Here is a 23,769-nt window from a genome sequence, read left to right on the forward strand (position 1 = left end):
CGGCAGCAAGACCCGGGGGAGAGGGTGACACTGTCCCCTGGGCTCCAGGATCATCACGTCAGGAGATCGGCTCACCAGAAGGGTTCCAAACCTCTTAAAAGGGTAAACGCCCGGCTCAACAGGACAGCCAGGACAAGGAGGATGGCATTGAGGGATCCAGATGACTACAAACACTGGACGCATGACTGGGGCAGGCTGTGGACCAGACCCCTGCTGTTTCTTTCTTATTTTCCTTCGGTTTCTTGATTGAAGCCCAAACCAAGGAAGCGTCCACAATTGACCCAGAGGGTCAAGAAAATGAGTAGAGGCCACCTCAGCCCTATCTCCGAGCCGTCAAGTTCACTAAGGCGGAGGTCGAGATAGGGCCAGTCCCATATCCCATAGACACCTGGGGTGAAGACAGATACTGAGGGATGGGCAAGAGGGAGCCAGAGCAGGAGTGGACATCAAAGAAACAATCCAGCGACCCATCACCTGTCGTTCTGAAGGCTGGCATATGGCTGGGGTATAGGGGAGGTGGAGCTCCAAGAACGCCTGCAAGGGGCAGTGCCCAGTCTGCGAGTTTCCCTGAGGGAGAATCCTGCTACTACTGAACAAAAAAAATCAAGTCATGGCAGGCAAGTGTCAGGGCCTCCCTTGGGGTAGAATGCAGTCCAACACCCAAGTCTCGGGGACATGCCCCGAGGCCTGGACTGGGCATGCACTCCAAGGCTGCTACAGAGTGCCTATATTAAACTAGACGGGCGCACTGGACAAATGCTTTCTGAGGGATAAACTAGCCCGTGATCTAAATCAAGTCAAAGCAGCAATGTTGTGCCTGGCCAATTACCTCTTACTACATGTGAGGATATCCCTCTCTTTTACCAGAATAGAAGAATTTGTTTCTAAGTAGGAAAATAATTGTATATTTTTAAAGGGCTTGTAACTGCAAAACGCCTCTCTGGGTACTAACATTCACAAAAACAGTGTCTGTATTTCTTGCTAAAAAACAATGACAACAACAAATCCAAGGGGGTAAGAAATAACACAAGGCAGGTTTTGAAGCTGTCTCTTTCATGGATGTGAGGATACGGAGGAATACATGAGATGTACATAAAGGACAGTTTGGGCAAATAGGTGGGTCTTACACAGAGCACCATCTGCTGAAAGAATCAAATCATTAATCAACACAGTTTCAAAACTCTTCAGTGAAACTAACACCAGGACAATGCCATTGTGTCCCCAGGTGTCCCCACAGCAACTTGGAAAGATAAAATTAGTTCAGGGAATCTGGTCTCCTGCCATTATTTATCACAAACAATGCAATGTGTAAGAGAGAACAGCCATCCAGAAACAAGACTTTCCAGAAATCAGCCAGTAAATCCCCAAAGCAGCTTTAAATAAAATAAAATAGCCTGGCTAGTATACGAGGAGGGTGAAATTTGATCTCCAGAAATTCCTGCTATAAAGCCTATAGAGCCATAAGGAGGAAATGAAAAAAGAAGCCCTCACTGTTACTGAAATGAAGGGAAGACCCAGAGTGGGAACAGAAATTCTGGGTTTATTAAAGCTGCTGTACAAAAAGGCACAATGGCAGTGTGTAGGATGAGCTACTCTGACATGTGGTTTGTCTCCAGCACAGTCTGCAAGATCTCATCCACTTGATCTGACTCAAAGTTAATATCCTGCAGTTCCAGGTGAGGGAGTACTAGTGAGAGGAGCCGAGTGACGTTCAGACGCAAGTTCTTAAGCTTCTCCATAGTGCTGTAGGTGAAAGCAAAGCCAAGAGACAGACATCAGAGACACAAGCACTGGTCCCAATACAACTCCTTCTTCCTAAAACAAATCCCCTTGGCTGGGGTTCTCAGCTCCATCCCAAAGACAGTGTTGCCCTGGGAACGATCTGAGAGGAGGTTCTGGGGGCCAACATACAGCATCAGAAATAAGGCAGATGCAACTCTGGTGCCAGCTCTGCAATGAGCTTCCTGTCAACCTTCCTCTCAGCACAGCCATTTACTCCAGAACACGAGACAAGGGTATACACTTTCCACACCGAGGGTCCGTGTCTCGGAAGAAACCAAAAAAATTAGGTTTTTTCCCTGAACACAGGTTTTATCAAAATACAGGCCTGACCAACAGGTCAGATCATCATGAAAATGGAGGGTCCCATGCTTGCAAAAGAGTTTGGTACCTACAGGGCATTTCTATCTCATGACATAGTCTCCTCTCCTTAAAGCAGCCAGTATTGCGTAAATGAAATAGGAATGATCTGTACAGTCAATGTCCTGCAGAACAGAACCCAGAACTGGAAAAAGGGACTCTGTGTGAGCTGCCCATCCAGCCTGGGCAGTTCCTTGGATTCAGTAATCCCCTTCCCTGTATAACATATGAACCCTTACATTTTGATCCACTGTCACTCACATAGTATCTTCAGGTCCTCAACTTTAGGCACTCCTAGAAGCCATTTTCCTAGATAATATCAATCCACATTCTCCCCCATTGTCACCTTGATATCATCCACAGGTTAACTCACATTTCTAACCTTTTCGAGTCTCCCCTTTCTGGACTCCTGCAGGAAACTTGCGCCTCCTTCAGCACTTCCAGGTGCATCTCCGCCTCCCTGAGTCTCTCCTTTAGCTCAGTCTTCTCCTCTGTGGTCCTCTCCAGTTCTGCTTTCAGCTCCTGGAGCTCAGCCTGACGGTAACCCATGTGTTTCTTGCTCCAGTATAAGCCTTCAGTATCCTGGGCTCTGAGGGACGCTGATTCTTGTCGGCTTTTTAGTAAGTCTGCCCTTAGGTTGCACTTCTCCTGCTCTAGTTTCTCCACCTGAGTTAAAGAAACAGGAAGTGAAGATACATAGACAGCATGCAAGTGACAAAGTGAAAGCAGATAACCAGGTGGAGTATAGAAGGAAGCCCAACCATTACCTCCCTCACAGCAGAAGGTAAGTGGGGATTTATCTTCCCCATCCAATTCCCTGTTAGGACTTACCTGCCCTACTGGAACTCATAGCCTGGAGGTAAAGTTACCTTGTACTGGAGCAAATCCCGTTCAGCCGAGACACTCTTTAGTACCACCGAGACATTCTCCACAGCTTTTCTGAGTTCTTGCTGTTTCACTGTATCTTTCTGATCCACAGTCGTCAATTCCTGTAAGTTTCCTCTATCTCTGTCCCCTTCAGGGGGAGGATCATTGGAGCTCAAAGCCTTTTCCTCAGCCTTTGGTCTGTCAAGTCTCTCTTCCCACACCAAAGGGATCAGCTGAATGGGAGCTCCACTTTCTGCAGCAGTCTTTGAAATCCCCACAACAGCCACAAAGGGCCTCTTGTCCATTTCCTCCATGCTACCATACATATTTACACAGAGACCTCCACCTGCTGCCTGGCTTTCTGCTACTAAGTTTGGCATTTTCTCTTGCAGGTCCCCCTGGACAACAGCCATTTCCTCTTTAATACTTGCTACGGGACTGTCAGGTGCTGGACATTTGTCTTTGGGGCAGAGATTCCCAGCATGGCTGGTGCCACTGGATACATCCTGCTGGTCTCTGGAAAGGCAGGGGCACATGATCTCAGTCACACTTACATCCCCCTTGATGTTGGACTTGTAGCAGTCATCTTGTTTTGCGTTAGTGGAAACCTTTTGAAGAGGAGAAATGGGGGGACTGGGACTAGTAAGATCTGGGGGGAAAGATTCAATCTGTTCCTGGTATCGTCTCCGCTTTTCCAGCAGCTCTTCTTCCACAGACAGCTTGTGCTTGCTGTGAAAGAGAAGAGTAAGTCAGCCATCTTGAACACTCCTGCACAGCAGCAATATGCTGCTACCCCATCATGTTGAGCAAGCTAGTACTTTGTGGGGTAATGCTGATCGCCTACAGCGGTTGGGATCAACATCCCTCTCCTTTTTCCTCTCCACACAGGTCAGATGCATTGGGAGGATAGGGAGGTCCCACAGAAATACTGGATACTGGTGCTGCAGTAGGTTGTCCTAGTGCCATGTTAGTGGTAAGCTTTACCTTTAAAGCGCTATACAGATGCTGAAGAATCTTCACACTGAACCACAACCCTGAGATCCTGCTGTGACATTTTACACACAAGGAACCTGCCAAAGCCAGAATCAGCACTAGAGTTGGGATTGGAGCTCAAGTCTCAGGCCCCTGGTCCTCCCCAAAAACTCAACGCACTAGAATGCATTCCCCCAGGGTCCTAGAATGGAAAGGTCTTTTGTTTGTTTGTTTTTAATATAACATCAATTTAAGAAACAGGAAACAGCCCTCTTAAAATACCCAATCCCAAATATAATCTATACAAACCAGGGAGTTGGATGGCTGACTCCCACCCACACCAACTGAAACCAGAACACAACTTCTACCTGGAAAAATACACTGCTCATCTACCATAAGAGGAATGGCTGCTTGTTTATGTCCCTTTTATCTGATCTTTGAGCTGTTAACTTTTGTTCCAAGTGTTAGACTCCACATTCTTTTCTTTTTGTTGTTTTTTTAAACCAGGGCTCTCTCATTGCTTCAGTGCCATGCCGCTCCAGACCCTTCCAGGTAGGATCAGATGCAAAACTTTCTCCTGGAGCATTTGCTACCCTCTTTAAGTCTAATTTGTCAGAGGTTTGCATTTGGATGCAAACTCATTCTTAACCCCAGAGACTCAATCCAGTTCCCACCAGTCATCCAAACTGATATGACAGGTACACATGCAAAGGCTATTAGGCTTCTGACAGATCCATGAACGAACAAAACTTTTCACACTGTGGAGGTGATCTCTCATGTAGTTTTCATTGTAGTTTGTAGTGCCAGCCTGCCAGCCAACAAATGAAGGACAGAGAAGGTGAGAGACCAAAGCACTCAGGTTCACCAAGATTTGTTAACTGTAGGATATTAAGGATTTCCAATCCTATCTTTTTGCAGATCTTGCAAGTAAAGCACTGAGCTCAAAGCCTCTGAAAAGAGCAGGTAGAAACAAAGGTGAACTACTGGTACACTGGCTCAAAGAAAGAACTCCAGACAGAAGGCAGAGGTAAGGAAGAGAGAGATAGACAGGGACCAAAGTGTCATGCTGAGCCTTGAAAGCAAGGGGAAGCCAGTGATGAGATCTGTCGCAAAGACATGAGACATGGTCAGAGATGGAAGCATGGTAGTAGAGCCTGTTGGCAGCATTTTGAAAAGTCTGTGCCTCAGTGCAGCAAGTCAAGAGTTCAGGGAGGAGACAAGCAGCAGCTTTCATAGCTGAAGCAAAATGCCACTGGGACATGGACCAGAGTTTAGGTGGCGGGAATGGAGAGAAACAGGAGGATGTTGCAGTACCAGGACAGAAGCAGCTCTGTGGACTACTCCTCTAAGCCAGTTACTTTATCACAAGTCCTTGCCAGTGTTTGATCCAACTTCCATCAGGCTAAATACAACTCAGCTAGGGCATTATTGTCTCTTCTTCTGTACGCATAACAAACACTGTGACTTTGACATTCCTTTCGAGTAAGAGACTACTGTCCTGACCAAACTCCAGTCTGGTTCATTCCATTCTGCCTTCCTGAATTTTGTGGTACTCTGTCACTCAAAAGTTAGCCTTTACTTTCAGACCAGAAATCACAGAAATCGAGAGTCAGAGAGATGTAAAGCAAGAAGGGACCTTCAGAGGTCATTTAGTTAACTCCCTGCCTGAGGCAGGACAATCCATAATCTAAACTCTACGTAAGATTACTATCAACCCTGACAACACAGACATAACACCCTAACCTGCCACAGGTAAAACAGGGGAACCACAGCAGTCAATGTCCTGCTTCTATGAAATGTTCTTAATATGTGCTCAAGATCCCGGGTAGAGGGCCATGTCCCCTGCTACAGAGGACAGTCCATACCAATCTGACCATAGAGTAAAACTCCTTCCTAACCCCCAAATATGGCAATCAGTCTGACCCCGAGAGGAGGAACAAGACCTAGCCAGGAATGTTGGCACACCTCACTCAAACCTCCCAGCCTTAGCTGTAGCCAGCACCCAATGCCTCTGAGGGAGGCTTAAAAACACCCTGTTTGCTTGGCAAACTAAGTATTCCCCCGATTCCCATGCTGCCTAGCAAAGACTTTAGGAAATGAGGGGTCTAATGTTACTATCACCATCTAGTCCATCAGCAGGTTTCACCATCTACTCTAGAAGTTCTCAAGCTTTTCACAGCACAAAATGTGTTTTAATACCGAGATTCTCTTGCATACCTCTCTCCTATCTGCAGAGGCAACTACAGCGATTATTTCAGATGGAGAAGAGGCATCCCATATTTCCAAGTTCCTTCAGGGTTGAATTAGAAGTTGGCAATAAGCTAGCTGCATGTTAATTACCAATACTTCACTGATCAGCTATCATTTAACTAGGAAAGCAAACAAGTCACCACCACAAAATGCTCTTCTCCCCAAGCAGTCTTACAGAAATGTGGACAAACTGCACCACCAAGTGGATAGAGTGGTATACTACATCACTCAAATGAATGGAAACTTCAGTTCACTGACTGACTACCAGTATGATGCAGGCAACACCAGTACAAGATACAAGAAGGGAAAAAACACACCTAAAACCCAGAGTGTAATTCATATTTCCCCAAGAATCTTCTCTTGGCCAAAAAGAACTGTCCACCTGTCAGTTACCAGAAATGGACTGGATTCCTCAGCTAGATCCTGGCTTCTTATGAGAGGTGACTTCACAGGTTTTGCTGAATTTCCTATCTCAATCTGATGATAGGAAGTGCATTCCCCTAACCCAAGGAAATGGCAGAGAATCAACTAGCATAGCACAAAGGACATCCAACAGAAATTCAGCTCAAGACTGACTGTACATAAAGGTGACCCTTCCACTATTCTCTCTGCTCTTCTCTCCTTGTCTGAAGTTAAAAAGATCAAGGATCAATTCATGTGCCAAAATTTAGTTGGTCCAATAAAAGATATCACATTTACCTAAAGAACCTTGTCTGCTTATAAACTAAAAACCGAACATATAAAACACAACCACCCACACATCTTGCAACATGTTTCTCTTTGACAGCAACATTCCAACTTTTGGCCTTTTAGCAGTTAAGGGTGGGCTGTATGGGTACTACTGGGGAGAAGCTAGAGAAGCAGAGATGTGCTTAGTAGAGGTACCCAGTAGGGAAATAAGCAAACTCCTGGCACACACTGCTGCCATACATCCCTTCCACCAATGTCCCACCTGGGAACCAGCGAGTGCTGCTCTAAGAGAACAGCACTGACAGTTTGGCAGGGAATACAGTAACACTGGTTGGAGCCACAATTAAAACAGAGAACTGTACAGTTCATTTATCAGTCCTGCATGTTCCTATTTCAATGCCAGCAAAGCAGTAGAGAAGCTGAACTGTTCAGAGCATCTTGTTAAAAAGACATGCACAAGAACAGAGGCAAATCTGCTGGCTCCAACAGGCACTCATTTTGATCAGATGCTTCGTTCACCCTTTCCCACTCCATCCCATGCTCTTCCTCTCTAGGAGCAAGCAGGCTTAGCCCCAGAGTCAGAGAAGATGCATAACTGAAAAGAGTGCAGCAATTTGCACCCTACCACCTACCCTCCAGTTTGCAACATGTTTCGCTTTAGTGGCCCAATGGTCCAATGGGCAGCACTGAACTTTTCCAGAGCAGGTGGAGGCGTGTTAGAGCCAGCAATCCCATCAGAGGCCTCTTCCTCAGGCTCCTGTTTCACAGAACTTATGATACGGTCATTCTCAACAGGAGAGGGCTCTGAAGCAGGGGATGACACCTGGAAGGACGGGAACATCCTAAGACCAAGGCCCTCTCTCATAAGACAGTTGCAGTTTTGGACGCAGATATTTAACCAAACTGAAAGCAACAGAGGAGGCCACTTGATGATTCAACTTGAGCCCCCTTCACAGCAGGTCTCACTAGTCAGGGATTATACCAGGTCCCCTCAGTGGTTCCCATGCTTGAGGTTCAGCCAACTGAAAAAAAATCCCCATAGGCTCTAGCAATTAGAGATCCTTCCCCATTCACCAACACACACACACACACACACACGTGCGTGCACCCCCCCACCCCCCCCAGCAATTAGAGATCCTTCCCCATTCACCAACACGCACACACTAGTGCATAACTCTGAATCTCCCCCTAGTGGTAACCATTTCAGAGGGCTCTGCTAGCTGGATAATTGAATCTGGTCTTTCTTGCCATTATCAGCCAAGGACTGAACGAAACAGCTTCACAGTCAGTGACCTAAAGGAGAATTCCTCTCTCCTTCCTCCCCCACTGTTAATTTAACAGGTGGGACTAGTTACTGTTTAGGGATGACAGAGTTTGGTTCTCTCAGTTTGCAGGATGGTGCTTTAGCTTCTCGAAGCCAGGATATGAGGTACTTCCTAGCACTTTAAGAGAACTTCCATGCTTGTTACACAGGGACACATGCAAGAGACAAACTGACTTTCTTTCTACACATACACAGACAGACATGCATCTGGCAATAGGGTGGGATGACCATGTCATGAAAGAAACATGAATGAATAAGGGGACAGCATAGGAACTGATGCCACTATTGCAAGAAGAGATAACAAACATGAGTGAGGACAGAGTAACCACCTGAAGACTTCCTAGGCTCAAAACAGATTGAATGCCTTGTACAGTGATCAAGCCTCATCTACTTATGTACTTTGGGATAGGCATGTTTATTGGGAGTCACCTCCCAAGGAAAAGAGAAGGTGGGGGTGAGAAGTTCCCCTGTCCTCGCCAGGTTTGTCCCTTCCAATGGATCAGGAAAGGCTAGTCTAGCATGCGACATGAAGGTACCTTTAGAAAAAGAGCATGCAAAAAGACTAAGCTGGGAATGGAGGGCCGCAGGAAGATGTTTTAATACCATGGTGATTGTTGGGAGGGAACTGTCCCTAAAGGACGGCCAACCTGATCACATGCTGCAACATCCAGAGCTGCCTGGAGAACCCATCCTGGGCAGCCATGTCCGAAAGACAGTGCTCCTGAAAATTCAAAACATCAGTCTTTACATAACCAGTAAGCCTGGAAGTGGGGAAGAGGGCCAAACAAAACCAGCCCTGCGACCCCAGGATACCAGGCCCTCTTCTATTGAGGGGGTTAAAATCAAGCCCCTTTAACAAGGCAGGATTTGGGGCAAAGAGTGGTGCATGGGGGTTGTAGATGTCCTGAGCCCTGTCACATTCTTAACATCTGATGTCAGTGTTGCTCTGGTGTTTGTATCTCCAAGCTGTACATAGATAAATTTTCTTCTCGTTTCATCCAATGCTTTTTGATTCTTGTGTCATCTCCTCCCACAGCAGATGGCAGAAATGAGAACAATAAAGGGACTGGGCAGAGAGGCTGCCATCCCCAGCAGCACAGAAAAGGATTCCCCTGCTCTCTGAACCATCTCCAAAACACAAAGCCTTCTGCACTCTTTCTTCTCACCTGGTGCTCCAGGTTTTCTAAAGATGATGATCTTCTCTGCTTCCTGTCTGAGGGCTGATCTCTGAATAATGAAGAGGAAGAAAACATTGAGTTTTCCCTCACTATAATACTCAACAGGAACTAACCAGGAGAAACTGTTAGGAAGTGCACAGATTCCTCTTGGTGTGGAGCAAGCTTACTGCCACAGCAGCAGTCATACCACCTACATGAGTTGAACAAGCAAATAGTTTGGACTAATTACAGGCATCTGATCTCAGAGGGACAGAATTTAAGAGTGGGGGAGGGAAACAAAAGGGGACATGGTTGATGGAAACCCACCAGCCACCTTGAAACACTGGCACAGGTCACCTGCACCACAGAGTCAGAGAGGTACTGCTTCCTTAGTCTCATCACTGCCTACCAGTAGGATGTGTAGAAACAGAAAAATGTGATGAGAGAACTTGTTTGCTGCCTCCTTGCTGCCATGCAGGAGGAAACATGTACATACTTAACTGTTTCCTGAACTTTCTGTCATAGCTGGGATTCATTTCCTCATCGCTGAGCTCCTGTTCCTCAGGTGCTAAGCAGCTTCTGCAATGAGATCAGTTCATTGTGCCTGAGGACGCTACAATAGTTGTTCTCTACAAATTCCCAACATTTTTAGAATCTCCCAGACTTCCCTAGATTAACCATGTAACATATAATATATAGTTACTTTATCATTCTTACATTTGATGGAGCATTCTGTGGTCCCTATATCACAAAGAGTCATGCTCAAAAGACCACCTTGGTACTATTCACTATGCTACAAATCTTAAGTCACAGATCTTCTCTGAACTACATGGTCCTATTCAATTTAAAGTCATTTCCTACAGAAGTATGTCAGGTATGCAATACATTTATTTAACTTTCTATAACCCTTTTTAAGAGGTATGCCAAGCAAAGTATTCCACTGGCTTCCTAATAATCCAGGGTAATTTTTTTTTTATCCCCCTCCCCTACCCCCATACACACATTTTTAAAAGCATCTTACGAACAACATCTTGGTGGGTTTGGTTTTTTGTTTTCTGAAAACCACAACTGCACAGTGAGCAGATGTTTTCCTTGAACTGTCCATAATGATATTAAGTTTTTCTCCCCGAGTAGTTACCGTTAATTTAGAAACCATTGGTACGTAAAAGTAATCCTAATCGTTCCTTTTAATGCGATTTACTCTGCTGTGGTCTACAATGACTTTCAACTAAGCAATCATGTACCAAGGCAGATGAAGTAGGTCCCTTTAAAGATGCTCACAATCAATGTGTCAGCTGGAGAAATAAATATTACCAGCAACTTTTTTCCAGATGACAAAATTTGTAGTATATTGAACAGTCCCCCAATCCTACTTACCCTCTCACCTCATAATTAGTTTCCTTAATATCCTCCCATGAAGAATTTATCAGATGCTTTCTGGAAATCCAAATGTTATTAGGTAAGATAGAATCACTTGTTAAAACTAATTCTGCTCACGAATTCTTTTAGATTGCAGGGGAGTGCCCTTTGGTAAAATCCCATCGGCTAGTCCAATAACATTATGCTTAGAGAAGTGATAAAATATCACCTCTCTAATAGCTGTTTTAGCCAGTTTACCTAATTGGAAAGCATAGTTCCATGGTATAAAATTCACATAATCATCATAAAAGAAGGCTAAAGTAAGATACAATTCCAATTCTCCTGCTCTTCACCACTATTGAACAATAGACGGCATGGTTATTAGCAGCTGAGCTACTTCATTATTCATTTCTCTCAGCACATTTGAAGGAGTTCCAATAGCTCCTGGTTGCTTTCTTTAATTTAAAAGGCCACTTTTTCTAGCGCAAAAGGTGGGGAGAGAAGGAAGGTACAAGCAACAACTAAACAATGTGAGCACTTAAGCAATGCTCCAAAGTATAACCAGAGATACAAAGGATGCAGCAGACAAAAGAAAAGCACTTAGATGAGAACTAGCACAGTTAGGTACCTGTGTTTCAGGTGAGTTTTTTATTTTAGATCTGTAACTTTATTTTCCAAGGGAAAAGTGTAGAAGTCCAGATATGAACCTGACCAGAGGGGCGTCTACATTTTAAGGTACATGCACATCCACACAAGGGGGAGAATGAAAGCCAGCAAAAGTGGGCATGACATGTATTTGTACTCGAAGGGTATGGAGTGACAGGGAGAAAGGTCTCCCAACGACTGGAACAGGCAAGCTCCTTACTTGTACTTGGGGTGGGGATGGAGGTAACAAAACCACTTCTCTGGTAACGATGACTGATCTATTTTGTCAGGCAGCTTCCTCCATTTCAAGCACTCCTCACACTGCACCCATGTCTGATCTGGCCTCTCTCTGCAAAAAGTGACACACAGCTGAAATGGCCTAGATGGAGAGAAAAGGATTGAGGGCCTGCTGCATTTCATCCCTAGTGTATTGGGAAAGGCTGGACAGCATTAGCACCTGAACACCAACAGAAAGTTCTGCTGAGACACCTTATATTCTAGCTGGGAAGACCACATTACCCTCCAGATACCTGTCAATTCCCCAAGCACTCATCAGGAACATCCCTTTCATTACCTGCTCTGTCCATCCCCACCCATAAGTAGTGGACTGGTTTGAAACTACCAAACTTACTACGTGGATGGCCTGTCATGAGATCTCCCAGTTAAAAGTGGAGATCAACCCACTAAACCCTCTCCGCTGTCTCTACAGATGAAAGACCCACTGCTCTTAATGCTGCACTACGAGATTAGACTACTGTAAGACTTATCCTCACGCTATCATGCTGGATGCATCTGAAGTTCCCAAGTTCATCTGGGCCATCTTCGCTTTCCAGTAAAGATTGAGTTTCTGTCCCAGGGCAGTAATTGTCCGTCTAGTGGGAAAAAGAGAAGAGTGAAAACCCAGGCAAATCCTGCTCTCTCTCACCAGGTAACACAGCTAAGAAAGGTAAAGCAACAGACTTCCCTTACTACCAGCCTTTGTCTTTTGCCACTCTTGCCAGAGACACCCACATCCTACGGTGATGAGGACCCAAAAACGTGACAAGCTTGCTACTGTTGGGCTTACCTGGATTTTAGAACACAGCTTATATTGTGCCAGGATTTAACCCAGTATATCATTCATCCCACACTTCAGAACCATATCAAAGTGTTTACAGTACATAAGACTCCTAACTCAAGGTCCCTTGGGTCAGCAGTTTGCTGTTTCAAGCTGTCTATGAACATTTCACAGGAACAGAACACCCTATATGCTAAGAGATGCACTTGCCTTCAGAACCAGGTGATCAAAGCTTCCTCTTGGATCAAGTAGTCAGGACATACATAGGGAGTCACTAATTTATGACCCCAAAAGTTTATCAGTAGTATGAATTTACACAATGGGGCCAAGGATGGCAACTCATACATGATAGCCCTTACCCAGTGGCTTTGTAGCACCATTTTAAAACTAAGGTTTAGCTCAGGGGTGGCCAACCTATGGCACAGATGCCAAAAGTGGCACAGTCACCCTCTATGCATGGCATGTAGCAGATGCGTGGCACGTAGCAGATTGATGAAAGGGGCCAGCAAAACAAAGCAAAGCAGCAGATCTGACATGGGAAGATCAGAATTGTTACTCTAGGAAGGTACAGAGCTTAATTTGTGGCACACCTATGAAAAAGACTGTCCCTCACTGGTTTAGCTAATCCAGCCAACCCTATCAAAAATATGGGAGAATTTCTCCTCCTCCTTCCCCACCCTCCAAAGAGGGTCTCTTAGCCAAAGTTATTTACCCTTATGGTCCAATGAAATGTCCCATCCAGCTACTGACTAACATATACAATTAGAAGTACCCTCTGAGACTCAGGACAGCAATGAACTTGTACCAAATTTGGTACAAACTCAAGCATGAAGGATTTTGGTAACTGTTACAAGGGGAAGAGAATGAAGCAGCCACAGGTAGCTTTTTCCTTCTCCCATGAAGGAAAGATCACTTTCTGAACACTGTATAAGGGCTCTAGATGCTTCTGTAAAAATTCTATTCATCTTGCATGTCAGAGTATTAAATGTTAGATCATACCAACCAAAAGATCAGAGAAAATCAGAGGGCTGTCCCAGCAGAGCAATCCAGAAAGAAACCAAATTTGAGCAACAGTCACATCACTGAAGCTGTCCCAAGTTACTAAGGTCTGTTTCTGTTGTTCTGCCATGACATTGTGAGCAACAGTTGAGGACACAGAGTCTTCTCTAATTTTCTTAGTCCTTAGGGGACTCCGTTCTACCCATAATCCACCCTTTCTACTGATAACACTGAGTGTTGGTTGAACAACTCAATCTGGCTGCAGCCCAGACCCAAGGTGCCTCAGGAAGATATGTCTGACTGATGAATTAACAAACAGTTTGGCAGGGGGAGGGGAAGCTAAAAACTGTTAAACCAAAAAAAGTCCACAAATACCTCACCTCTGAGCTCTCACTTCCTGCTGAGATAAGGGGCCTCTGTGAATACAACATTACTGCTGGTAGATACCTGCACTAATTTAAGAGCAGCATCTGGCAGCATAGCAAAAATCAATTGTATGGTCCTGCTGTGCTCATCCTCACTCCCTGCTGACCCTCTTCTAGATTCTACACTCACATCCTTTTCTAAAACGTTTGTTCCTACAAGGTAGCATATACCAACAAGATGGGAGTACCCAACTACACGCATAACTGAGAGAGGGTGGGCATAAAACAGTGGCAGTGCAAGCTCCTGCTTGCTGCTCCTGCCCAGAGCAGGGGGGCTGGACCCAATGATTTCACAAGGTCCCTTCCAGCCCTAAACTTCTGTGAATCTGTGAAGAGAAGACTCAATGGGGACATAGTCGGACTTAATTTTCCTGTGATGAAATTCAGGTTCTCATAGTTTTGGCAACACTGCTTTGCTGTGTTCAGCAAATGGACATAGAACAGACTATGTTCTAGGTCATACGAGTCTTTCACGGGCGAAGACATGCACTGAAGCCAGAGCTGGGTGAACATGGAGATTGTGCTTTCTCTCACCTCAGGAGACCATGCATGGCCTTTCCAAATTTCAGACATTTTATGGTAAGGGCATCAGAGAAGGAAAATGAGCCAACCAAGAGCTACTTCATACTCAAAGCCTACTCATGCAACAGCTGCAGAGCCCCCTTACCGGTATTCCTTGTTTTCTTCAAAGTCCTGTTTGTTATGTGCTGGTTTAAGAAAGTTGCACTCAATCACCCCGATTACTCCCACACCATCTCCCTACACCAACAGCCAAAAAAGAAGAGAAGGAAACAATTGTTTCAGACATTCTGCTTATCATTGTAAAAAAACAAAACAAAACTAGCATCTCTGGAAGAATGGTTCTTACCTCCTCTGCAACAAAGGAACCAAGGCAACATAATCCTATACTCGACACTGATTTCTGTACCAGGGAGGGGGCACATGTGTCTTGCACAGCAACCACATGCATAAGACAGTCTCCTGCTACCATTTGGCTCTACAGCAATAATAAGTGGTCTCTGAAGATGCAAATGGCTATCAAATCTTGGCCAGCATCAAAACGAAGCTATGCATACTAAAATTGCTTGTGATGAGAGGGCCTCAGATACTAGGTTTCCAGGTTCAATTCCTCCTACACAAAGGCTAGAGAAACTCTGGAACCCCAGGGAACCCAGAAGAAAGGTTCTATTCAAGGGTCACTTTGCATGAAGCCATATGTTCATCCCCCTTCCTCATTTCTGAGGCACACAGAGAAAGCATTGACCACTCACCTTCATCTGGCAGCCAACCTTCTCATAGGACTTGATAAGTCGGTTGTTGTGGTACATCATGATCCCACAGTGGCTTTTATTTTTGCAGTTGAACCCAAAGGTAATCTTCACTCTTTTATTCTGAGAAAAACCTTGTCAAAGGAGAAACAGACAGCAAGCTTGATAGGAGAGAAGAGGGGAAAAGAATGAGGTGCTTTGTAGGAAGGATGTTAGCAGAAGGGATAAGAACAGAGTAAAGGACGACCAAAAGGTAAGCCATCCAAGTTTTTCATTTCATAATTTCACAATGAATGGTATGTGGAGTAGATGCTGCATTCCTAAAGCAATACATTTTCCTCTTCAGCAAGAAGACTAAGCTTGGTTCCCTAGGGAGAGAGGCCCTGTATACACAGCCGAAAGAGTTAGATAACCACAACTGCAGTCCATCTGATTTAACAGACTTATATAAGCAATTTGGACAACCAGGTTAAAACATACTCAGTTCTCTCAAAGGGGTGCAGAATTTATTTTAAGAGATTATAGTTATAGATCACAGTTATTGTTATATATATTACAGCTGTAAGAGATTCAAACTCTGTCTAAGATAGGTGGCTCAAACAGTTACCATCCAGATAAGCCACAAATCACTAATAAGGTGTTTGGCTGATTTGAATTCATAAACCTCAATGAATGCTGAAGTGAAGAATCCAAGGCACTCAATAAAATTCCACTTTCTTCGAGTTCTAAATTAATATGGGTTCAATTCTGGACAAGAACTTCTGCTACTGCGCTTACAAAAGAAAGAAAACATGAACAACAGCTTTATTTCATCAAGGTGGGGGCTGTTCCTTTCAGAGGGATATTTACACTATAGATGTCCATATGGTATATTCTCCACTGAATGCCATCTTAAATTTATTTAAGATGATGTATTCCTCTACATCAGAGGAATTTTACTTTTTACTCATGCTGATTCTACAGAACAAAAGCCTCTCAGAGAACAAGTCAGAGTCAATTTCTTCCAAAAAACAACTCACTGGCTTTCCAATTTCTGACTCTGTATGCAGGGCTAGATATTTAAAATATATATGTATTTCTTCAATTTTTCCACATTTGATACAGAATTTGAGTCAAACCTAAATCCTAGAAGAGAGTTACTTTTCAGACAAGAACCACTGTTCATGTACATTTAAGCAGTGGGAAGAGCTGCACACTTGGTTGTTCAATATTCAGTTTAAGACTTACTCCATTTTGTGGAGACTTTAAACAAACAAGTGCAGCTTCCTTTTTTTTTTTTTTTTTTTTTTACTTTGACATGGGACACCAGTTTTACTTTGTAGGCATATTATTAAAAGAAACGAGTGAACAAAAATGTTGTTCTCATTTAGCTGTACGCAAAAATACATCAAAACCTCACACGGCCAAATTCCATTTTTTCCGGAAAAATAAAGTCAGCAAGTACATAAATACCTTTGAGCTGCATAAGATCTCCCCTTTCTTCATAATCAAGGTCTAGTCAAATGTACTGGTTTATACATAAGGCTCTTACCTATTCTCTTTTAAGGGAGTTCATAATTTTAAAATACATTTCTGAAGCATTTTGCCCAAATCAGCTGGGCATGTCAGTCAAGACCTTGTTACCAACACAAAGGTGTGGAGTCTCATGATTTTGGCTTGGGTTTTGAATTCAGCTGTCTGCAGTATGGAGGCATATCAGTTCCTTTCTGGTAGCTGGACCTCACCCATGCCTGAGGCGTGCAAGCATTTCTACACTGCTTTTACTTCTTCCATCGTAAGCAGTTGTGAGGACTCCTTCATAAACTGTTCAAAATGGAGTCTAGCCTCTCCAGAGGTAACGGAAAAGTGGAAGGAGAAGAATCCTGACTGCTCATTTAACGCTAGACTCTACACTGCTGTCCTTATCCATCTAAACCAGCCCTAAATATAGACATGGGGTTAATATTCATTGGAAATGACTGGTTCCTATAGTTGCCTTGATGCAGTGAAATTGCCATGGGAGCAGGAGCGCCATGAGGCAACTGTAAGGATACTATGAAGGTAGGTTTGTATACATTATATTCAATATGGGCCAAGCTCTTGGCCATCAGCTGAGTCTTCACCGTCTTCTGTCGCAGAATAATCTGCATGCGGGGCTTCAGGTACAAGATACTGCAGTATGCCTGAAAACAGGGGATAGTGCAAGACAGGCATAATGAACACAGATTTCACCGAACAGGGGACTCCCCAACCAGTCCCAACCCACAGAGCCAAGCAATTGAGACCTGTCCAAACAGACAGACACCTGACATCAGTCCAACACACTTCATATGCCATGTGAATACCTAAACTGAGAATGGCTCCTGTCATCTGATACCAACACAAGTAGTTAAGCTCACAGTGCTTGCCTGGGATAGATGTGGTGCAACTTGTCTCAGCACTCAACCACTTCCACAGAGCTAACTCCAGCCACCCTGACTCACCCGTAAGGAGTACTCTGTTTCTGGTGCAGAGGACTCTTGAATCTTCTCAAGGTGTGGAGGTAGTAGCTTCCTCCCAGGATTCTCTGCTTCCTCTGTGTTGAAGTCTGATAACCGAATGTCAAACCTGTCTGTATCAAAGTCTAGCTCCGGCTTCCCATCTTTATTTCTAAAAAATGCCACAAACAAGAGCTAGGAGAACATTCTGCTCAGCCGTGGTATATTAGGACCAAAACAAATTTAGAGTAGTTAAGCAATAACTTCACACCTAAGACAATAAAAGTTCAATTTAATCCTGACACAGGAAAAGTGCAAAAACTGTTCCTGTAAGCGCTACTTTTCTATTTCCAGAGTCATGCATCACATACCCTAAAAGTTCAAAGTTCAAAGTGCTCCTGCTCCTTTCCTGTTCCCCTTGGGGCAGTCATTTTTATAGGCTCAAAGTCAAGCACCTCATAAACATGAATTAGACCTCAAAATTGTTCTATAAGGGAAGAAATACTTTCTTGGCTGACTTGACTACAAAAAGAGCATGTCTGTAGCAGAGACAGGAAGCAAACCCCTACCTTTTGATTCCTAGCTCTGTTGCCCAAACAAAATTATACACAGGAAGAAGAAATCCAATGCATCTTAATGAGTACAAGGTAATAGCTAGATGGACAATGTAGGAAGCCTCTGCCCTTAGGAAGCATTGTCCCTGTAAGTCTTAAACATCGTTCTACAGAAGTTCCTGCCCCCCTGGGGAAAAGGAAGCAATTGGCTAGTACTTGGCACTGGAAAGCTGAGAAGCAGAGGGCCTAGGTTTCTACTTTCAAAACTGCACCCTTAGGTTAGATTTACACAAAGTGCTCAATTTACACACAAAAGGAAGATTTTTCTAACTGCCAACCCTGCAAATTCTACACTTAAGCTGCGTTCTTTGCTTCCCACACACCACATCCAACACAGGGTGTATGTCTTAGCCAGGTCTTGGCAACAGCTGTGAAACTCGCTGCATCCAGCACAGCTACTGTCATGGGCACTTAGGACAATTCTATTGCTTTACACAGAAGAATACACTTGTGAGCATTCTCTCCCAGCTGAGATGGCTCTGCAGGGTTAACAGAAGTAAACAGCAGCAATAGGATCACAGCAAAACAGGTCTCTACCATAGTAAAACAGGACTGCTACAAACAAGAAGCATCCCCACAGAGAAAGATGGATAATATCATATTTACATTAAAGGGTCAAACATACCGAGCTATATAAAATTTGGTGTTTCTACCAGAGGAGGAGGATGGATTGAACTGCCCCTGCTGTAATTCAGACCAGCCTTGTACTCAAACACTGTGCCACTGAACTAGTACTTCTCCCCTCATTTTTTCAGTATTCAGCTTTCCACCTCCCAATGCCTAATTCCTCACGTGCCTGGGTTCCCAGTACCTGTGGATGTTCCAGATGAGGATACGTGTGCCCTTCTTGCCTAGAATGGCATCGAACTGTGATAGCAGCTCCTCCTCCGTGTTGAAGAGGGTATATTTCAAGATGGCCTCAAGGCTTGGCACAGAGTCTTCTGTTACAATCATTTTCTTTAGAAGCCACAAAATCAAAGAAAGAACAGAACTGGTCTAGATCTCCCCACTTCCCTCCTTACACATTAGCAATGTTCTTGTCTGATATTACAGCAAGGACCATGAAAGGCTATAGCACCAACAGAAACATGACTGAGCACAGTTCAAGAGTACATTTGCAAAGCTAACCTGAGCCATGAAATAGTAACCCTGTAGGGACTTTGTGGAAAATGCCAACAGACATCAACCTTTCTGTGCATGGAGATGTAAGGAACTGATATCATACAGATGGCTGTACAGAAAATGTGCTAAGGGGTATCTGTGTACTCTGGGTTCCCACTGGCATAGAGGCAGCAGAATATGCAATGGAAGTGTGTAAGCATAGGAGTTATGCACTAAAGACAAGTGTTACTGCTGCAAAAGCGTAACTGAGGCAAGCACAGAGCAGACCACTACTGGGATGCTAGAAGGGGGGCACTCTGCAAAGGGGTGCTAGTGTTACTGAATGGATTCCACACAGAGATTAGCAGGAAACCCCACAGGATTCCTGACCAGCTCCGATCTAAAAAGGGAACATTTGATGGATGCAACTCCAAGCCCCAGCTGTAGCTGGAGTAGCTCTTCTATATGGTCCTTTGAAAATATTACACCCTCTGCAGCTGCTACTCACAGGCAGCAGCACATACAGGCAAAACTGTACAATGCTACTGAGGTGCATCTCCAGTCAGCCTGCATCACCAGCACTGTGCTGCAGAAAGATACTTTACAGAAAATGCTGAGTTTCAGGCTCCCTCAATGCTGTTCTTCCCACATGCTGCCCCCCCCCCAAACCCCTAAATAAGCAGTTCAGGAAGCATGGCCCCTCTCACTTTTCAGGGAAGGATATTGTTTTGTTGGCTGAATGGTACCAATGGGATAATAACAGCCTGAGCGTGGACACATTCCAGGTAGGTCTGTGAAAGGAGCCCCACGCTGAGTGCACCTCCATTCTTAGTAAAGACAATGGCATCTTTTCCCAGCCGCATAGAACCTGACTTGAAGCCATTGCCATACACCCCTATGGATGGGTGGTTCTTCTTTGCTGCCTTGTCTGTGAAGCCAAAGCTGGAATTCATTCAAATGGAAAAATAGTTACCTCAGAAATAGTGGTTAGCAAGAAGGGGGGGGTAGGGGGGGGGAGAAGAATGGAAAGGGATTTTAAATGCAAGGCCCCACCACACAGTGGATTAAACAAATGAATACTTTTTCCTAGTACAGCACTTCCCAGCCAAAGACTGAAGCACTTTGTAAAGACTGTCAAGTCATCCTACAGATGGAGAAATGGAAGCTCACGGACAAGAGGTCTGCCAAAGATCACAAAGCAAAACAGTGGCAGAACTATAACTAGTAGCCAATTATCCTGACACCCAGTCTTTCTTTAACTGCTGGACCGTGCTGACTTTCACTGCACCAGAGAACCATGACTTACTGATGACTAACACAACCTGTGCTCCATATTTACTCTCCAAGAACCTCCAGGTACTAATGAATCCCTAAACCTCTGTAGCATAGGTGTTGTCATCCTTATTTTACGGATGTGAAAAGGAGTTACTAGGAAGGAGCAATCTGCCAGTTTACACACTAACTCAATAACCATCAAGTCCACAGTGTGTCCTCTCTTCCTAATTCTGCTCTATACACCAGACAACCTAATTCACTCTCTTTGCTGTGCATGTGAAATGGAGACAGATCTTCCCCACCACTTCACAGTGACAGAAAAGGAAAAGGAGTGCAATGGGAAGGAAAGAGTGTCAACTTTCTGGCTTTGCCACATCTCACTCCAGCCTGTTTTAAATGAGTCCTTTAGCAGTTTGGAAACCATGCCCTTATTGCAGGAGAAAGATTTCAAAATGAGTTTCCATGTGACCCTGAAATTATCTTGCTCTCAGAATGCTACAGGCTAGAGGGGCCTGCTACATCCTTTCTCTGCTCCAGTTTTACATATACTTCCTAAGAGCGTAAAAGAACAAGCACTAAGACCAGGACATTGCTCTCCTCTTTTATCACACAGAGCAGGAAGGGGTCAAAGCTTCTGGTTTTCACTTCCTGAACCACTTGTCTGAAGAACTGTGGTTTTGTGTTCACAGGGTCTGAAGACCCTCAGCCTCTTACCCCAACCCCCTTTCAGATTTGTCAAAAAGGCTGGTGGGCAACAAAAACCAAGCCACAACCCCACCCACCCTGCACACTTCCCAAGTGACAGTAGTTTGCAACTGGCCTGCTGGAAACAGAGCAACTAGGCTGGGACAGGTGGGTAAATGAGGAATTCCTATATATGTAATACATGCATGTGACATGGGGTGCATTCTCTTGGACACTCAACTTACATGTGCACTCTCTACCCTTGGAGGTTTTTAAGACACAGCTAGACAAAGCCTCGTCTTGGATGCTCTAGTTGGGGATGGTCCTGCTTTGAGCAGGAGGTTGGACTAGATCAGAAGTTCCCAACCATCAGGCCGTGGCATGAACCTCCATCGCTGGCAGTCACGTGTGGGGTTAAACCTGGGTGGCAGGACAACCCTGGGAGGGAGGCACCCAGCTCCGTGAGCCTGGTCCCACTCCTGCTGCCATGGCATGCCTGGTGAGGCAACCAAGGCCCATGCCTGGCCAGGCAGGACCCCCCACCCCACCTGCAGCAGGGAGCAGGAAGATGCAGGCAGGGAAATGCCTGGGGCTGAGGGTGGGGAGGTGGTGCTGATGCTTGCTCCTAGAGAAAGTAGTGGAGCCCCTTCTTACTGGGCAGCCCCAGTTGGTTCCCCCCAGGCCACCACCTACACAGCCCACTCCCCTTCTGGGTCCCCCCAGTGCCTGTGGCTGCAGTGCCCCAACCCAATCCAATCTTCGTAACTCCCCACCCCCCCTTAAAATAAATAAACATGCAAATTAAATTTAAATATGTAAATTGGATAGTTTTTATACCCGTGTCTGGCAAAATTCTTTAAGCAAGTTTGCTGGTCCACAGTATAAAAAACGGTTGGGAACCACTGGACTAGAAGACCTCTTCATGTCTCTTCCAACCCTAATTTTCTATGATTCTATGTTAGAAAGCAGCTTGAGAGCATATGTAATTATAAGAGCAGTTATATTAGGACCTTGTACGCTAGGAGGGAGAGGAAGGGAAGAGCAACAAAAAGAGAGCACAGTGTGCATCCAGAGTGGGATTCTTGAAACCTGAAAGCCTGAATAGATAGCACTTGTACATCACACTTGAATCTGGGTAGCAAGGCCATTCTGGGGCAAGTTCTTAGGCGGTTACCTGAGCATGTGGTGAAGTTTGTGAGGTGTCATTCCAGCACCATTATCTGTAAAGGCTAAACAAGGCTCTCCCTTAATTTCCACAACATCAATGCAGAGAAGCGTGGCTGTTACACCAGGGTTCGAGGCATTGTCTGTGGAAAGAAAAAACCTGGCCAGTTAGCACCACTCAGGTGCTCAACTACTCTCCCAAAGCACTCACATTATCTCCTGGGAGCTGAGAAGTGAAAATATTTTTGAACTTTTCTTCTCCCAAATGAAGAGAAATAAGACATACTACATTCTCCTCAAACTGCTCACTACATTCTGTAGGTATGCATGACATGCATGAACAGAGAATGGGGAAATGCTATGATGTGGCAAAATGGTTGTATCAGAACAAAGGGAGGGCCACGTGGATAAGACAGATGTAAGGAAGTTGCAAATGGGTTATGTAAATCATCAAAACTGATTGTCAAAAAAAATTTACATACTTTGCTCTGTGTTCTCCACACACCACACGTTACAGAAGAAATGTCTTAGAAAGAACTTTACCTTCTGTTTACCTGCGCAGGTTTGAGCATGTTACAATATGCTCCACAGGTGATGCTGTAGCTGGGATGGTCCAGAAATGAAGTGAGGCAAGAAGTCCTTGCCTCTAGGATGTCATAGGCCATTCCAATAACTACCTATCAAATACCTAAAAAGGCTTGGATTTTAGCACCAAATCTTGGGACCTTCCAGGGCAAGGAAGGAAGCTCCAACAGGAAGCTCACTTCTGCTGCCCTGGTGGGGTACAAGATATGGGACCTGAGACCTAGTGGGGCAGACGAGTGCTTGCTCTGAGCCTGACCTAGGTGAAATGAGGAGCAGGAAACAAAGTGCAAAACGACATGCCCCCACCCCAGGCAACTGTCTATTAAAAAATAAGAGATTCAGAGGAGCGGCGCTGGGCTGGAGGGCGGGGAGAGGAGAGGAGAGGACAGGTGTCAGGTCCTGCCACGTCCCAAAGACTTGCAACACAGCCGCCCCGGCCGCCCCCCTGCCCCAGGAGCGGAACTACGGGGCAGCCCCAGCCTCAGCCCAGCCCAGCCCAGCCCCGCGGCTCACCGAGCAGCTCGGCCACGGCGCTGAAGGGCCGCGTGTGACTGGTGCTGTTGCTCTGCAGGTAGCGCGGGCTCATCTGCGGGCGGATACGCGAACAGTCAGACAGCCCCCGACCCTCGGCCTCCCCCGCACCTACCGCGCTAAGGCGAATGCCCTGCTCCGTGCCCAGCCAGCGAGCCATGGTGGCGGCCAGCCCCCGTAAGCCCCAGCTCCCGCCCTGCTGTGCGG

At 45.2% G+C, this 23,769-nt stretch overlaps 1 protein-coding gene across 3 annotated transcripts; it reads right to left on the reverse strand.

Annotated features, from left to right (window-relative positions):
* Positions 1–1,520: 1,520 nt before the first annotated feature.
* Positions 1,521–23,769, reverse strand: MORC4 (MORC family CW-type zinc finger 4). Of its 3 annotated transcripts, none has more exons than XM_019540290.1 (17): positions 23,678–23,769; positions 23,545–23,617; positions 22,457–22,589; positions 20,048–20,265; positions 19,034–19,181; positions 17,615–17,780; positions 17,186–17,314; positions 15,156–15,275; positions 14,552–14,643; positions 12,177–12,275; positions 11,624–11,752; positions 9,901–9,978; positions 9,409–9,469; positions 7,551–7,741; positions 3,009–3,735; positions 2,522–2,805; positions 1,521–1,743 (listed from the first exon to the last, which is right to left on the reverse strand). In XM_019540290.1, the coding sequence occupies exons 1-17, from the start codon at positions 23,720–23,722 to the stop codon at positions 1,590–1,592; spliced, it is 2,847 nt and encodes a 948-aa protein (XP_019395835.1). In that variant the 5' UTR covers positions 23,723–23,769; the 3' UTR covers positions 1,521–1,589. The 3 variants fall into 3 exon arrangements, with proteins under 3 accessions (XP_019395835.1, XP_019395834.1, XP_019395836.1); XM_019540289.1 differs by having other exon boundaries at positions 2,513–2,805; XM_019540291.1 differs by lacking the exon at positions 23,545–23,617 and having other exon boundaries at positions 2,513–2,805; positions 23,678–23,757.

The sequence above is a fragment of the Crocodylus porosus genome, unplaced genomic scaffold (genome assembly GCF_001723895.1).
Source record: "Crocodylus porosus isolate Cpor-Errol unplaced genomic scaffold, CroPor_comp1, whole genome shotgun sequence".
NCBI classification, from domain to species: Eukaryota; Metazoa; Chordata; order Crocodylia; family Crocodylidae; genus Crocodylus; species Crocodylus porosus.

Excerpts from the sequence above, each read along its gene's own strand:
- MORC4 (XM_019540289.1), bottom strand. The coding sequence starts at position 23,722 with ATGGCTCGCTGGCTGGGCACGGAGCAGGGCATTCGCCTTAGCGCG. Across the intron at positions 17,781-19,033 it reads CTCATCTGGAACATCCACAG|AAATAAAGATGGGAAGCCGG; the intron begins GTACTGGGAACC and ends GGCATTTTTTAG. Across the intron at positions 2,806-3,008 it reads GGGATTTGCTCCAGTACAAG|GTGGAGAAACTAGAGCAGGA; the intron begins GTAACTTTACCT and ends TCTTTAACTCAG.